The sequence below is a fragment of the Protomyctophum bolini genome (genome assembly GCF_963924005.1).
Source record: "Protomyctophum bolini genome assembly, chromosome: 14".
Lineage (NCBI taxonomy): Eukaryota > Metazoa > Chordata > Actinopteri > Myctophiformes > Myctophidae > Protomyctophum > Protomyctophum bolini.
Window position 1 is genome coordinate 28,113,197 of NC_137875.1, and position 18,229 is coordinate 28,131,425.

Here is an 18,229-nt window from a genome sequence, read left to right on the forward strand (position 1 = left end):
TAAACAATGGCATGGGGAAGTTGTCAAATGATTTCAGTTTTCACTTCCATTTAATAAACAATGGCATGGGAAAGTTGTCAAATGACCCATTGTTTGTAGGGGACCTCAACGTTGTGGTGATTCCCTGTGGAAGTCACTGTGTATGACTGTTTACTTTTGTGTGTGTGGGAGTCTGGGAGATGAGGCATCTGTGAGCCTGTGTGCTTGAAGTCGAAATTGAGCCTAATCCTTTTCATTTATTTTCAATGATTTTTTTAAAACATATTACAGACAGTTGGTGTTTCTTTGGCCTACTGGCTGCATACACAGGGCTTAAAACCAAAAACAATCCCAAGACTGAAATTGTTTTTTTGCAAATCTGCACTGATCTCATTAAATGACCCCTATGAGATCCTCAGGACTGAAATCAGTCCCCAGGACTGAGAACTTTAAGCCCTGCATACACTGAGAGACAGACACAGACAGGATCCTTTCATAGAGGGCTAGACCAAATCTATCTAGCAGTTGTTTTCGGCAAGTGTCGTACAACAAGGTATAAATTAGGCGCAAGTCTACACGTTTTCTTATGAATGTGTGCATACAGTAAGTACACACTAACTAGTGTGCAGCTCACCACATTGGCTTGTCTGGCCTCCTCTATGTAATGCGTGGTGATGATGACGGACACCTTTCCTGTCTTCACAATCTCCACCAGATGCTGCCAGATCCTACAAACACACAAAACAGTACTGGGTCACAATGCCATTATATGCCAATTTGTGGACAATTTAATAGAGGGATCGTGAGTGTCTATACTATAGAATGGGAATTGCTGGATTGGATTGGACTGACCCACAGGAGCATTTGTAGAAAAGATAAAGGACCTTTATAAAAGGGGCAAATTATAGTACATTATTAAATTAAATAATTAAATAGTATAAATTAAGTATAAAGCAGCCAAGTAGGTCATTTGACTGGGCTTTGTTCCACTGTGGTCCTAAAACTCAAAGGGATTGGATCAAATGCTGCGTTTGTGTCTAAGTGCAGGATGACTAAGTATTAAGGATTATATACCGGTACTCATAATAATAATAATAATAATTAGAAGCACACATAATGTTTAGCTCCTTAGTGTGTAGTTATTTAGCTGATTAGCATGAATCAGAATTAGTTCAAACTAAGAGTAGGACCAAATGTACTGTATAATTTTGTATTGTGATGATGATGACCGACTCTGTGTGTGTGTGTGTGTGTGTGTGTGTGTGTGTGTGTGTGTGTGTGTGTGTGTGTGTGTGTGTGTGTGTGTGTGTACATACCTGGACCTGAGCACAGGGTCCACTCCCACTGTGGGCTCATCAAGAATGAGTAGTTGTGGATTCTGCAGCAAGGCAGCTCCCAGAGAAACCCTCCGTTTCTGACCCCCACTGTAGAACGTACACACACACACACACACACACACACACACACACACACACACACACACACACACACACACACACACACACACACACACACACACACACACACACACACACACACACACATGTATGTCTATGTACAGTATTCCAGGTGTACAGTACTGACTCTGCATGTTGTTCATAGATGCATGTGGAGTTGTAGACACATTCATACCACAACAGAAAGCAGGGTCAGCCATCCACCCAGAGGCTACACAGGGGTGAATATCTCCCATGCTTCTGTAATAATTGGTCTCCATAACAGAGACAAAACCGGCAAGACGAACCTGCCTGACAACAACGCCACGCGTAGTAGTGGCACATGGTGCTGTTGTCAGGCAGTACTGTTAGTATTATTGACTGTTAGACAGACATGATGAATGCTCACATGAGCACTCTCAGTGGGAACAGAAAGGCCTTTGTGAGCAGATGGGACACAGCCTGAGGGAACTGCACTCTGTGGGGCTCAGCCTGAGTGAACTGCACTCTGTGGGGCTCAGCGTGAGGATTTAAGGCTGACATTTTGCACAGATTTAGCTGATAAGGCATAATATTGACAGGCATATAATGTATTCTCCTCAACGTTTAACTTAAGGTATATAACAAAACGACTTGTCACTATAGGGGTGCAACAGTTAACTGAGCTAATCGATTTTTAATAAGCGATCATATAAGAAAATCTACTGTAAAATAAGTTTGCAAATAATAATAATTTTAATAATAATTTTGGGGGTAAAGACTCAAATGTGACACCTTGTGAATAAATGTGCTATTTTTGTTATTTCTGTGAAACACTGTTGCATATAGTCGATTACTAAAACAATCTATTCGAATTTTTGCATCGATATGTTGTTGTTGTATACGCACACACACATCTATATATATATATATATATATACATATATACACACACACACACACACACACACACACATACAGACTGTTAAAAGGAAAAAGGAGGCTGCAGTTTTTCCTTTGATTTGCCAATGGGCTTCTTGAAAACCCAGCTTGCGAGTTATGTCCACATCATTTAGATAGTTTTGTGGATCTCTCAGAAATATGCCAATATGACTAGAGAAGAGAAGAGCAAGTTTGTGTGTGTGTCTGCGTGCTATATATATATATATTTACAAATTATTTAAAAAACATGTGTCTTGCTTATTCGATTAATGGAAAAAGTAACCAAAAGAATAAAATAATATCTGCAGGCCCTACATGTCACTGAAAAATGTGTTGTAACACTGGCTAGAACGTGAGGCAGACAACTTCACACATCACAGTAATTCCACAGTTCCTGCGTTGGTTCTGAAGATTCACAGTATTTTAGTAATACCGGTAATCACATTTGATGCAACTGTAACTTATTTCTATGACATTTCCTAAATTATCATTTTCCAGGGCCTGGAAATTGTATTTGCAACCCTGACATTAACCAAGACACAGAGTCATGTTCCTGCTGTGTGTGAGTATTTGTAGTCTGATCATGATTCTGAAGTTCACAGAATTAAACATTTCTGTCAGAAACTAAATGTATGGCTTCTGTGGTAGCTCAAACAGGTCATGTGCTAGCCATGTGACTGCGATATCCTGGGTTTGCATTTGACATGGTACAGTACACTTGCTCTCTTTCATTTCGTAGTTCTATTTCCTGATTTGATTGAATTGAAAGTGAACTTATGACACACCTGGACGAAAGGCAACAGTAGCACTGAACACGATAACAGTGTACCGGTAAGCCATATAGATAAAGTCTGTTTAGTCAAGTGAAATGTCAGATTAGTGATTTTGACAGAACCTTGCATAACCCTTAACTGTCACTTTGACAGGACAAATGTTTCCTTGCCCCTCTCGTTTGTAATGCGGGAGCTGTCGAAAACTTCTGGGAACTGGGAAGATAACAATGTTTAGAAACGACAATGCCTAGAATGTCTTGCATAGCTGGCATGAGATTTGAAGAAATGAGTAGAGGCTCTATATTTTGTAAAGTTCTTGGTAGTGTCTCGAGACAGACTGTTAAAAGGAAAAAGGAGGCCGCAGTTTTTCCTTTGATCTGTCAATGGGCTTCTTGAAAACCCAGCTTGCGAGTTATGTCCACATAATTTAGATAGTTTTGTGGATCTCTCAGAAATATGCCAGTTTGACTAGAGAAGAGCAAGTTTGTGTGTGTCTGCGTGCATGTGTGCGTGCGAGCGTGCGTGCGTGTGTGTGTGTGTGTGAGAAGCTTTAATTGACAGCAACACTAATATGACCATATGGTTCACTGCCCCTGTATGTCACCATGTCCTGGGAAAACAGTGGCTGACCTATACCACAAATGATTCACAGCACACAATACAAAGAAATGTTGTTCCAGTCCATGCAGCTATTCATACATCAGAGAGATGCTGGGGCTCCTTTCATCGTCATATTACAGTATCTGTTTTAAACTGCTCAACAAGACACTGTCCAACTAAGTAAAACAGCATCAACTACAGTAAATACCTCAAATTGACAGATGTAACTCACTCCTTCAGGAACTCTATAAGGTTGGATGTTCAGTCCAGGTGCGTTACCTGAGATTTCGGACCAGCCTGTTCTTCTGAGGTAGATCCAGGAAGTCGATGAGGAAATCCATGCGTGCCCGCGTGTCCTTGGACGTCAGGCCGTGGATACGGCCAAAGAAGGTCAAAGTGTCACTGATGGTGAATTCGTTGTACAGCGCCAGGTCCTACACAACACAGTAGTGGCGTTTCAATAGAGAGATACTGTATTGAAACACACAGTGGAGTTTTGTGAGTGGGGCGAGTGTGGGTGAAGGGTTTGAAACATTCAGATCTGTGTCACAAATCACATCTTATCACCTCTGCGAGGTATCAAAATCAGAGAGAAGTGAGACCTATAAGGAAATACTTTACAAAAACTATACAGCTGCAAATCAGGTACGCCCTGAGAACAGGTGACGAGTCAGCCATGTGTGTTATCATCAACACTCGATATCCAGTCGGACAGGACAGGGAAAACATGATGCTGGAGGGGTGCCGATAGCTGAGTGGGTAAGGTGCACAACACATGGGCTCTGATTCCTGACAGTGAGTCGCGGGTTCGATTCCCGCGCCCGGTGGGGTGGACCCTTGATGCACGTCACTCACCAATTCTCTCTTCACTGTGGACAATCAATAAAGCCATAAAAAGCCCAAAAGATATCTAATGACATGACGGCACTGGTTGCAAGAAGGATTGAAATTGAGGAGCTCCTGAGCAAGGCACTTGGTGACACATTGCTCTAGTAGTCTAATGTATCTACTTCAGGGACAACTTTAGAAAGCTGTTGCAGGCAGCATGTTTTAAACTGTAAACAGGCCTGAGAAACAGTAAGTGTGCAACACACAGCATACTACATAAAAAGTACACACATCTCAGCATTCATAAGATGGGAATACCATGTGATAGTAGCACAATTGGACCACTTCAGCCATTTTAAATCTATCTTCTCATATAAATGTTCCCCACTAATGTTCATTATAAGATGGCACCATTTCTGTCTACTCACTGTGTCTCTGAGGAGGGCTATGAACAGGTCAGATACCTGCCTACCAGTGATATTGGTCATTTCAAAGAAGATATCAACTTTCATCTTCTTCTTCTTTACTAATGCAAGATCAATGCCTTAAAGGTGTAGGGAAACGGAAATGGTGGACATTTTATTTTGAAGTTTCAGCCTGAAACGTTGGATCTGAAGTTTCTGAATCAATCAGAGCGCCGCATCCCTCCAGGCTATGGGGTCTCAAAGTCTGTGACTTCCTGCATGTGAATTTAATTTGTAAACAAAAGTGTCAGGGAGCTGTGGAATAGCACAACGAAGCATGGGAGCGATCACTGGTGAGCTTCATTTTTATTGGCTTTTATCGATGTGTATCGCTACACGTCATCATGCAGCACGTTTTCAGGAAGTAATTTAAAAAATATTTTTATGGACTTTTGATATAAAAACACACAGAAATGAGAATTGTGATGCTAGGTATGTAATAGAGGGTATGCGAGTGACATCATCATCAAACCAGGAAGTTATGCGGGAACGCCTACTGAGTGGCAAAAAACAACTTTCTGGACTTGACAGCCCATACATCCACACAGAAAAGTCCAACCTGATTGCATTAAATGACTTTAAACAACATTAAATTCACTTTGTCACTCACTTTGCCACTCGATGTGCCATTCACTTTAAGCATGCGCATACCCTCTCTAAGTAATTCAGTGGTGGATGAAGTACTCTGTTACTTACTATTATTCACTATTTGTTACTTAATATGTGTTGCTTACTTGCGGCATATATCCCACCATCTTCCCTGGAACCTCATGACCTGGAAACGCAGGCGGCTTCCCCAACACAGTGATGCGACCGTGTGAGATCTTCAGAGTTCCCACAATGCATTTCAGCAGTGTCGTCTTCCCACATCCGCTTGGGCCCAGCAGACCATAGCTGCAAAAAAACAGATAAAAGCATTCGGTTAAACAAATAGTACAAAAGAAAATAGTTTGAAATCATAGTTGAAGCCATTCATCCAACATTTACACTCAAAAGTGCATAAGATGCTCATTTCTGCAATGCATTAAAGCTGCTATACCCGGTATATTGCATGCATTTAATGTTGGCTTCATTGTCTCCTATTGTTGAGTATACAAACTGAATGATAAAGATACTGGCATTAGTGTAGGCCTATAATAGGCCTGGGCAAATTGGGCAATTAACCAAAGATATATCAAGGCCGATATAACTGACTTAATGAAGGGTAATCGAATAATCAAGAAGCAGGTTTTTGTTTTGTTAAAGGACCACTTCACCACTTTTCAACGTACACTTCATATAATCACTAATGAATGATAAAAATAAAAAAAACACAATTTATTTTATCATCGGAGGGCTGTGGGCAGTTCAGAAACTCGTCCACCAGTGACATCATCGTTAGGCAGATTTAAAAAGAAAAAAAATTATAATTGTATTATCGTGAGAACGATGGCTTCCACTATCTCATTGCAACTTTTTAGGAATAGAAAGCCTGCAGTTTCTATTAGCTTGGATTCCCCATTGATGTTGTCACTGGTGTACAGGTTTCTGAACTGCCCACAGCCCCATGCATGAGACACAGACCGAGTAGAAACAAATTGTGGCATTTTATCATGAACATTAGTGAGGACCAATTATATGAAGACAGGTTGAAAAGTGGTGAAGTGGTCCTTTAATGATTTGTATGTTTTATATAATATCAAAGGATAATAATTAGAATATATATATTAAAAATAGTTGTTAACCTTGTATCATACTTCATTCAGTTCATCACGATTTAAAAAGAATAATCATTCATTAATCATAATCGAGGCAAAAGTTTGAATTCATTGTCAGATTGATTTGAAGTCATATTGCCCAGCCCTTGCCTACAATAACACATGAGCTGAAAATAGACTCCACTCCCATAGACAACAAGGAACAAGGAACAAGAGATAACAGATGAAAATGGTAGCTAGCTAGAAGCTAATGTATACTATAACCGGTAGTCTGGACAAGATAGCAACACTTGAAATATAGACACTTGAAAGACAGCCTGAAAAAGAGTTAAGCGATGAGGTGGTGGTTAAAACCTACAGTACTTCTTTGGACTCACATCTAGACCTTGCTGCTCTACAACAAAATCCAAACAGAGCCATGTTGTCCATGCTCTCTCTCTCTCTCTCTCTCTCTCTCTCTCAGCTTTCCAGCTGACTTGGAATAAAGTCAATTATAAAACGGATAGTAGCAGGCTTTATGACTATGCCTCCATGTCTCCAACAAATTAACTGCCACGTATTAATTCATGAATTCTTCCGCCACTGACAGTGTTTTTCAGTGAAGACCCTTATTTTGAAGGCCCACGGAACCCGAGACGTGAACAAACAAATGCCGTGTTGAGTGACTTACGATCGTCTTTTCTTTTACCAGGAAAATACATTTCCTTAGTTATGGGCCATTAAATAGAGCTTGTTTTGACCAAAAACATGATCTGAAACTTTCACTTCCGGTTAATTTTTGGTTGTATCGCTTAGCAACCTAGAACCATTCATAGGTTGACGAAGAGCGCAATCTAAAATAAACCACTGAAAAAACCACAATCTCCGTCATCTGCAATGAAGTGTTGGATTAGACCTTGGTGTAGATCTCAGCCAACAGAAGGGAATGTGTTAAGTTAAGACCTGGTACTGTACGTGAAAAATAGGGCCCATGGTGTTAGTTGAACTGTGAAGCAATAGATTCATATCGGAGGAAATTCCAGGTCTGTCTGTCTGTCTGTACAACATCAAATCACAATATATCTTTTCGAATTGTGAAAGGTCAAATGTCATGGTGTTTCACTTTCCTTGTTTCAGTTCCAGGATTACATCACAGATGTGAAAGATACATATACAGTAAATAATAGGACCCTATGTGTTCACAGCCACCTACTTTGCTGTTGCACCCATGTCGCTTAACGCAGTGGATATTGCAACTGATGCAATATCACATGGTGACACAGGGTGGAGGGCCCCATGGATTGATATAGTCTACTTTCTCTTGCATGTTTGACACACGAGCATGGCATTGTTTTGACAGGAAAGGTCCGTTCTATACAGTACATATATTAGTATGCATAATATGATGTTGTAAATAAAAAACATTGATGCTTCAGTTTGTCCTTGTGAGGCTCAGCAATGCACACCTCTACGTTGTCAGGATGTTGTAACACTGAAGGGTCAGTGCCCTTCATGAATAAGATAAGAAAGGCAGCTAAATTCCTGAGCTCTGAAGCAAAATAAGTCATATTGTAATCATGTTCATACCTAGAATTCTTACAAACTGTGTTCCTAGTGGGCAGACAAGGACAGAGTAAAGGCCTTTATATACTTTGTTGTAATAGCCAATCTACAAGCTCAAAGGTTTGGAGCTGCTATTTTTGGTGAGCGACACAAGTGTGATCGATCAATCCATGGGTGAACACATGACAGAGCAAAAGAGACAAGAGACCAACAGATGGTCTTTGAGTTTGAGTATGTGTAAACCGGTGCTTAAGGAAAGCACTAAGCAGATGTTGGAGGTGGGTAAACACCTCATGTAATTGTATATGCTCGCATCCAGTGACAAAGTAGTTAGATTCTCGAAGCACTTAAACAGATGATGCAAGGTGGGGGTGGATCATGGATGGGGTAGAAAAGTGTAGAAATGGAGAGAAACAGAGAGATTGAGACGAGAGAAAGACAGAGACAGAGAAAGAGACAGTCAGAGACATAGAAAAAGCACTTGATAATAATGTACTAAAATATAGAAACAGAAAGGAGAAGCGTAACCTGAGAATGTTGAGGTCACTTTTTCACATCACTTTTTCATGCAACATACAGTAGATGTGCGTGCGTGCGTGCGTGCATGCTGAATTGAGGGGGGAAAGGGTTCCAATGGTGGGTTGAGGTTCTGGTTGGTATTGCATTCTTTTTGTTACACCACATAATATAAATCAATGATTATACCAAACTAAACACATTTTTAACTAGGCCCGAGGGAATCATTTTGGAGGTGTGTTCTGCCGTGCGTGGGTTATATCCGCTCTGGACCAGATCAGTAAACTGTAAAAGGAGTTGATCCCAGGCTACTTGTATTGGATCGCCCATAAACTGCGAACTGAGGCCTGTTCTTCTGCTACACTAGTGTTGCACTCATTTATGAATCTCACTGGCTAAAATGTAATGTTTAATAGATTAACGTATAAAGTCTGAACCACTGCTTCAGGCTTTGTTTTGTTTCCCTAACTCACAGTTGCCCGAGGCTTGTCTTGTTTTATCTTGTTTTCAGACCTGGGCCAGCAGGTATGTGTGAGTGTGTCAAAAGTGAAATCTGTGAAATGCTGCTGAGCGTACTGTAAATCACCTGTCACTCACTCACTCACTCACGCACGCACGCACGCACGCACGCACGCACGCACGCATGAACCTACCCACGCACACACATGCGCGCACAAGGCTTAAAGCCAAAAACAATCCCAAGACTGAAAATGTTTTTTTGCAAATCTGCACTGATCTCATTAAATGACCACTATGAGATCCTCAGGACTGAAATCAGTCCCCAGGGCTGAGAACTTTAAGCCATGCGCGCACACATGCAAACTACTTAGTTTGCATGTGTGCTCTACCTGGGGATCCAGGGGTTTGTCTGGATAGTAAAACCAGACAAAGTCTTATTGAGAAATATTTCTGGTCCCTTTGAGGGACGTTTTATGGCTAAAAAGTATTTTGTAAGATAACAATTAGTAGCCTAAATGTTTCTGGTTTAGGTCATTGTTAGCATTAGGCAGGGGGTAGCGTCGACTCACACTGCGGTGGGCATATGCGCGCACAAGCAAGTGTGTGTGTGTGTGTGTGTGTGCCAATGGAGCAGTGCTCCACTGACACACATTCAATGGAATGAAAGACCAATATGGAATGTAATGAGAGAGAGAGAGCGCCATGAGAAAAGAGTGTTGGCACATAGCCACAACTCCCGGATCTCCAAAACAAAACCAGGACTGAGCTGCCAGCCATGCAGGACCTCTACACTGAGAGGATCATAAAAGACCCCAGTCGAACCAATAATGTTCACTCTGCTACTGTCTAGCAATGTTGCTACAAGTTGTATTGTATGTGTATAAGACAATAAACACCCTTTACCTTGAGATAGGTTTGTCTATAAATGCAAATACAAAATACAGCAAGGCAAGACAGACAGACAGACAGACAGACAGACAGACAGACAGACAGACAGACAGACAGACAGACAGACAGACACACACACACTCACATGTGTCCCTGTGGCACGGTCAAGTTGAGGTTGCTGATGACCTTCCGTTTACCGTATGACCGGCACACATCTCGGCACCGGATTGCCGAACCCTCCAGTCCAGGGGACGGAATTGGCGGATCCTCCAAATCTGTCTTCATGTCCCCCTGTAACTGGCAGAGGAGAAATATGTTTTTTGTACATGATGATCATGATCATAAGTGATGAACGATACCTTTGCACAACTGAGCATTGTTGCTAAAATGACTTCACTCAGAGACTGCAAAGGGGCAATTATTAGACTCGGAGTTCAATTAACACCCAGGATTTTGCAGTGTAGGAGATGGCCTTCCGTTTATAGAATGTGGAAAATAATTGCTTACACACTGTCGTTTAATTTAAATATTGACAATATGTTATTGTAAATACAATGCTTTGGAAATAGTCAGGAATCGTAAGGAATAACATTTTAACTTTTGGTAAATTACTTCTAATGCAAACGCATTGGTGGACAATTCTACACAGCGAAAATATTGTGTTCATCAGTGATGTAAATAGGTTTTCAATGTAATATCCGGGGATGCAGGGATGGTCTTTTAGATGAGTCCCAGGGACATTTTATGAGTCCCACTTCAACAACGTTAGGAGTCATATTTTGCCATTTTTACAAATTTTACAAATAACTCCCATTTCATTTTATATGGTTATAATTCAATTCAATTCAATTTTATTAAAGTGTCAAATCACAACAAGTTGTCTCAAGACACTTTACATATAGAGCATGATGTGGTTATATTCATGTAGAAAACAGAAGAATAAATGATTATTATAACTAAAGCAAGCAAAATAACTCTTATATAAGAAGTCAATTTCACATGAATATGCTGTATAGCTCAGATGTTCAACACAGGTGTAGTGGATTAAAAATGCATTGATGTGTGTAGCTGAAGCGACACATTAAAGTAGTCACCAGTGGTGGCCACTACTATGACGGGAGACTATAACTGGATGTGATTTGTCACAGGTGTCAATGGCGTGTCAGCCATCCTTTCCCCTCGAAAGGTTTTTACATTATGTTCACCATCAGATAACTGCACCAGAAAGGAATCTGGGTCAGAAAACAACCCATTGACCTGTAATCTCTAATCTCAGGCTCCTTGCACAGGCTTCTCTGCTCTCCGCCTCCATCTCTCTTAATCTGGCATCTTTTATTTCCCAAGCGGGAGATTTGAGGGGAAACTTCAAGTAAATCTGGCCCCGTTATCTGGGCTTTGGCACTACCGCACTGCCGCCCATTGTCATGCCATATTAAAACTAAAACAAACTCAGCATCTTGTGTATGGATTTGTGTAAGATATTCAAATACAATTTATTTTATGTTTGCAAAAGGAGGATAAACCATCACATATTGATTTTAGTCCTGTATCTTCTTTGTTACCTTTTGAGGATTTGTACTATAAATGTACTGTAGACATTTACCTTTTACTACAATTTCATTTCATTTTCATTTCCCCTTCAAAGTACTTGCTACATTGCCATCCCATGAGAATCTATTTGAAAAGAACATTTGTGTGTAAGTTATTAATTGCTGTCAGCATGTTCACCCTGGTCAGTCAGTATGTTATTTATATCAAGGAAGATGTCAGCAGCAAATGCAACAATCATCACCAATAGCCATATAAGAAATAATGTAATGTACTATGAGAATTCTTATTGGCTGAGCCACTGAAATGATCTCAGCTAGACCTAGAAAGCCTGTGATCATTTAATTAACTTCGTAAATTTTCATGTACTGTACATACTGTATGAAACAAGAGCCGTTCTAGGGCTAGATCACAGCATTCTCAAATTTGCCCTAAACTATGTGGCACATTGTCATAAAAAAAGCATTTTTGTTCATTTGAATTTGAACACATTTGTAGGATGGACCATACGGTATAAACGTCATAGAGGTTAACAGCATTTATTTTTTGTTTCAATACTCAAGTATATTTCATATCAAAATGATAACTTGTGATATTTTAGTACAGATATTGCATAGCCTATAGTAGCCTACTTTACCAGAGTCGTTTTCTGGTGAGATACTATATCTTTACTCAAGTGTGGCTTTCAGGCAGGCTATCCAACTTATTTTGAGTGACAGATAGGATATCTATTAATCACCTCAGATAAAATCTTTAATAAAAAAAAAGATTGCACAGCCGTGGTGCACGTCTGCTCTGTCGAGTCTGTCCTAGCCTTTGATATACAAGACTGTCATATGATGACCGTCTTGTGATCCAACTCCAAGGCTAGTGTTCCCAGATCTGACGATGCTCATTGCTAATAGCCTATAGAGAGACTGAGAGAGAAATAGAGAGACCATGGCATGGCCCTGGGAATAACTTGAATACTTGATGGACCAAAACTTACCTGCAAAGGCGATTTGGTCGAGAAGATTCTGAGGGATGGATGTGTAGAGTGTTGTGTAGACTAGACTCACTAGAGTGTGTACTCGTGGGTCTAAGGTAAAGAACTAACCTGCTCGGGACCATCGGCTGACTATTATTTAACCAGTGCAGTAGAGAAGTGGTAGAACAGGTTCAGTCCCTAGGCATTAAATCGGACGCGCAAATTCGCAATGTGAAGGGATCGATCCCTCTGCATGCCGTAGATATGCACCTGTCTGCACAACCGACCCGCCTCCTTCTGCCTATGCATCTGTCTGCTAAACTTCATACGCCAGAATCAGACAGATTATGGTCTTTCTTACCTCAGGCTCTTAACTAGCAACAACACCGTGACCGGCGTAAACAGAATGCGCCTCCGGTTACGTATATGTCAACATCTTAGAGTATAATAACTCTATGGTCAACATCTACACCTTGTAAACCGAAAGCTCCGTCAAACGGTAGTTTCAGTACTAGTGCTGAAATTAACGAGGCAAAACCATCTATGGACAAAACCAGTGTCAAGTCAAACAAGCATAAGCATATGACTTCCTGTCGACGGATTTCATAATAAAAGGAAATAATATTTTTACATTGTTATGTTATAAACAATACGTTGGTCTAGTAAAAAAGGTATTGGGCACAACATTTTAGTACTAATATACTACTACTTAAAAGTTTAAAATATGTAGGCACTGACTGTAGGCCTACAGTGTACATTTTAAAGCTTTAACCTCGTATAGCGAACGAAAATAAAAGCCTGGGTACCGAACTTTACCTGACATTCATGTTGGGACCAACACGGCCAATCAGACAAATTGAAACACCTGTGTTTTACAGTGTTGTGTTATCCAAGCTATCATAAAATACATTACAGCATTTATTTTCCTGTGAAGCATTCTGAAATTGAAGCCATTGTTGTTGCCTTGAAGGAAAAAAATGAAATGTCCAAACGCCTACACTCATGAGCAGGTTTCTGAACTGCTTAAAGCCCATGCACCGTCCAATACACAGATAGTAGACAGAAATAGTGCCAACGGCTATAAGCATTAGTGGGGAATGAGGACCAATTAGCCTTTCAAGAGGTTGAAAATGAAAGGGTTAGACGTTAGACTATTGCTCGAAACTGGTCAATGTAAAAAGTAAAAAATCTATCAACTCAACTTTTATTTTAAGACCGGAAGATACACTCGACAATGTCCTTATTTGCGCTGCTTGACATGGACGGTGGACCATGGTAAACGCTTGCTTTTACAGGTAAACCGAGCAAGTCTGCTCCAATGACACTGACAGTCAGTGTCTGCTGACAGGCTGCCAAGTTGCCAAGTGCCAATTTGCGTCACTGGCTGCCGTTGAAACGAGGGCCGCTCACAATCTAGAAAATCGATTCGGCAAGGGATGAAATGAAACGGGGCTATAGTAGCGGAGTAGCAGTAACAGTTGTGAGCTATTTATAATCTATTCTAGACTAGGCTGTGCCAATGATCACCACCCTGCTGCCACTGAACAGCTGTCATTATGAATGATATTGCTTGCAGCCATGATGATCTGCTTGCTAGTGGTGCTATGTTCGGTGTGCGACACGCCGACACCCGCGCGTAACTACATTATAAGTAACGAAGCCTAAACATTTATCTTTTTCAATTATTGATGCCGTTCCATATAGTAGGCTATTCATCAAATGCTGCAATGCGTGCATGCATATATGCATGGCTAAATGCGCGCGCTCTTGCAGAAAATCTTTGTGATCATCATCTAGCTCGAAAAAAAATAATAATAACAATATCCCAATTTCTTGCTTTCCCTGTCCTGTGATAGAGAAATTACTGAAATTACTTTCTACTGGTGCATTCTTCTCGTGCGCCCGGCCTCCATCCCCGTCGTAACGTTTGCTGCAGCACCAGCATCGTTCAGCCCACCCTCCAGTCCAGCCCATCAAAATAGACACCATACTCCACAAGCATCCCTTTTGCTCTTACCCGTTCCTCCATCTCCGTGCTTTCAAGAGGTGCTGTTGTCACATCATGACCAACTGCGTCCGCCGCCATGGCTGCGGAGGGGACGGGACGGCAGTCTGACGCTGTGCTCGGTGCAGACGCAGTGATGGAAGATGCGCACGTAAATGGCCACTGAACTCGGTCAATCTCTACATTACATTGGGATAGAGCGCGGTGCCCTGCCTGTATGCATTCGTCTGTGCATGGGGATTGTTGTAAACTCTAATTGGACCCTCGTCTGGTTCCGACAGACAGGTAGTGTGTGCAGGCTGGGGTGGGGTGTTGATAAGTATTCCTTTGGTACGACTACGACTGCGGCGGCGTGCCCGGGAGAACAAATAACGGGACACGAGACAGTATCACGCGAAAGGTTCACAAAGTTTATTACACAACAGGGAACATATATAGTGCTGGATCATAAATTATAAAGACGTGACAATATAAAAATAACGTGCCTATAAGCAAGGCTGACTTTGCTGCCGCCGAGATGTCTCTCTCTCGTAGCCTATAGTGCTACAGTTCAGGCAGTACACAATATCCACATTCCACAAATGCGAACACGTGCCACTGCCTATATGTATTAACCTGTGGCTGTAGGGCCAACGGTCTACTAACTCAGTGGTTCCCAACCTGTGGGTCGGAACTCAGTGGTTCCCAACCTGTGGGTCGGGACCCCCAGGGGGGTCCCCAGATGACAGTGAAGTGACAATTTAAGGATTCTAAGACCATTTTAATGGGTCTATCAACAAAGGGGGGGGAGAAAGAAAAGAAAAAGACCAATTATTTCATAAAAAGTAAACAAACTGGTTAAACATTGGCCAAATTTTCAATACAGAGGCAACATTTTTTTAAATAGAAGATCTACAAGCTCACAGCGGCTCGCATTGTGAGGCCTTGTGATCTTGTAGATGTTCCATTTGCACACAGCCTGAATAGGTTGAGATTTGAGAACTGTAAGTACTGTAACTCTGAACTCACCTGATAGGCAAGAAAGAGGCTGATTGCTCAATGCTGTCCTTTAGCTAAGTGGCTCGGGCTTCCTCATCCTCACTTTGTGTCTAGTCTTGTTCTGCAGGTTACATTTCCTTATCCCTGCATGATAGACACAATCAATCATCCTGTGCGACAGGCTACATTAGACGTCTGAACTGGTCATTAAGAATGGATGCATTGGTTAATTAAATTAATCTTGAGGGGGAAAAATAAATGAAAAAATTCTGAAAAGTATGTCTAGAAGCAGAAATAATAATTTGATGAGATTAGGAATAGCATAGATATAGCATGATCATCTTTTCTCCTGGCTGTGCCCAACTGCTCTTCAAAACTTGGCTATAGTGGAGATCTCGTTGTTAGGAGTATTATGAGTATTATAGGAGATGTATATGCACATATACATATATGCTTTGGATATTGTATCAATCATTCATCAATAAATCAATCAGTCAGTCAGTTTTACTGTGCAAAGTAAAATTGTTCAAAGAAATTTTAACAGAACTTATTTTTAGTGGTTCTAGAACGAACTTTTTAATGTCCCAGTTCTTTCTCTTCTTTAAAATAGCCTTTTAACAGATAGAAATTGATGCTTGCGTGGTATTGCTACATGAACTGCTGTGATTTCCATAGCCACCACTAGATGGAGGCCCAGGATAATCTACAATACATTTGTAGATAATTATTATACATAACCTTATAATTATTATATAATATATAAATATTGGTTGTTATAAATATAATATAAATTATGTTATTGTTTCAACAATAATAATTAAATTATAAATGTTGCCTTTCTACACGCACACGCACGCACACACACACACACACACACACACACACACACACACACACTATGCTACTACGCTATCACTCTGTAGCCGTCAGATTGAGATTGCAGATGTTCAGTCATCATGCCTGCATGTCCCTCTTTCCAACAGGAGTCACCCTGTTCTTGTTTTGGATCTGGTGGTGGCTGGTGTTTTCTCTCAATCTTAACTCTCTCCAGGGAAAAGCCCAGCCTCCTCTTCCATGATGTAGAAGTCCCCTCCTCCTCTCTCCCTGGAGGTCTCTCTCTGCTAAAGCTTCTTATGCAGTCAGGCGTCAGCATTATAGAGCTGCTCCTCTCTTCTTCTTTTTTCTTTCTGTTTCTTTTTAAAGATTTGTTTTAGGCTTTTTTGCCTTCATTGATATATCAAGTGAAGAGAGACAGAGAGAAGGGGAGAGAGAGACATGCAGCAAAGGTTGTCATGAACGGAACACGAACACGCAACATGCTGTCATGCCAAAGCACCTGGACCACTTGCCCCCCCTGTTCCTCTCTTCTAAGCCTTCCTCTTCCAACAGTCTTTCAAATTTGGTTATAGATGTTTTTTGTAGGGGTGCACGATTATGAAATTATGACCCATATCCGATCTTCGATTAGACATTAGTCATATCCATCATGGTCCTCCAACTTCACCCTTTTTGCAAAAATATACATGTTAATGACGTTTAGAAGATATCGATCACTTTCCTGGGGGTCTTTATGTGTGAAATATGTGGTTTTAGATATTTTAGATTTTAACAGTGAGCCCAGTGTCTCTGATGTCATGGATACTGGGCCCACTTACTTCCTGGACTACATGTTGTCTCAGTAAGACAGCCCTCCCGGCTCCCCCTATCCACAAGGAGGAGCAGTGCACCAAAGCATTATGGGAATTGTAGTCCAGGTAGTCAAGGAAGTGAGCCCAGTGTCGATGACATCAGAGACACATTTAAATTACTCCTAAACATTTTGCCAAACATCACACACACTAATTCCTGGTCGAGACCTGTGCACAGAAGGGCCCTTTTTCTAGTTGGTTATTGTACTTGTGAGTTCCCACAGCATGACATCTCATTGCTAATGAAGTGTAAATTCTCAAGCAAAATTGTCAAGCAAAATTGAGTATCTTGACAGTTATGCTACTGGAGAAAGATGTTCCACAATAACTTGGCCCATGGACATGCATGCAGTAAAATAAGCAATATGTTCTCATTTCCATGTAAAAATGAAAAGGGCCATGGATGTTGGGCAGGAAAAGGGCACTTTGAGGCAAAGGGGCCCAAGCCCCAAAAGCACCCCCTTCCCCCCAATGTGGACAGAATAGCCCTGTGAGTGCCATAGCTATTTCCTAATTATTGTAAGAAGTCATGACAGCGACGTTCTGTTGGAATACTTTCATTCATCCCAAGCAACTCAAACACTGAACACAGATGCTCCCTGGCCTTCAATTACCCCACCTGTCACAGTTTCCCCTAAATTAACAAACTAAATGAAAGTTAAATCAGGAATAAATTATATAACAAAACGACATAACACATTATTCCCCAGGGACAAATTACAACAAAATGTGTGCGCCCTGCAGCAATGCTGAGCATTTCCTGTCCAGTGCACAGTGCACACCCTGTGATGATACACAGCAGCTCCCACCGGATGGGTCTGTCAGCAATCCATGCATGCACTCAACTCAAACTCTCCACGAATCATTACAATTACAAGCACTTTCATGTGTCGCCGGGCCTGGTCCATGCTCTGTTCTGGGACGTGTAAGCCAGTGAAGT

At 41.2% G+C, this 18,229-nt stretch overlaps 1 protein-coding gene across 1 annotated transcript in view; it reads right to left on the bottom strand.

Moving 5' to 3' along the window:
* Positions 1–12,772, bottom strand: part of abch1 (ATP-binding cassette, sub-family H, member 1) — a 36,030-nt gene extending 23,258 nt beyond the window's left edge. The window contains exons 1-6 of the mRNA XM_080781550.1: positions 12,640–12,772; positions 10,249–10,400; positions 5,736–5,895; positions 3,989–4,143; positions 1,296–1,403; positions 614–707 (exon numbers count right to left, since the gene is read on the bottom strand). Coding sequence (XP_080637676.1) covers positions 614–707; positions 1,296–1,403; positions 3,989–4,143; positions 5,736–5,895; positions 10,249–10,388 — 657 coding nt within the window. The 5' untranslated portion in view covers positions 10,389–10,400; positions 12,640–12,772. The remainder of the gene's footprint in view (positions 1–613; positions 708–1,295; positions 1,404–3,988; positions 4,144–5,735; positions 5,896–10,248; positions 10,401–12,639) is intronic.
* Between the last annotated feature and the right edge of the window lie 5,457 nt (positions 12,773–18,229).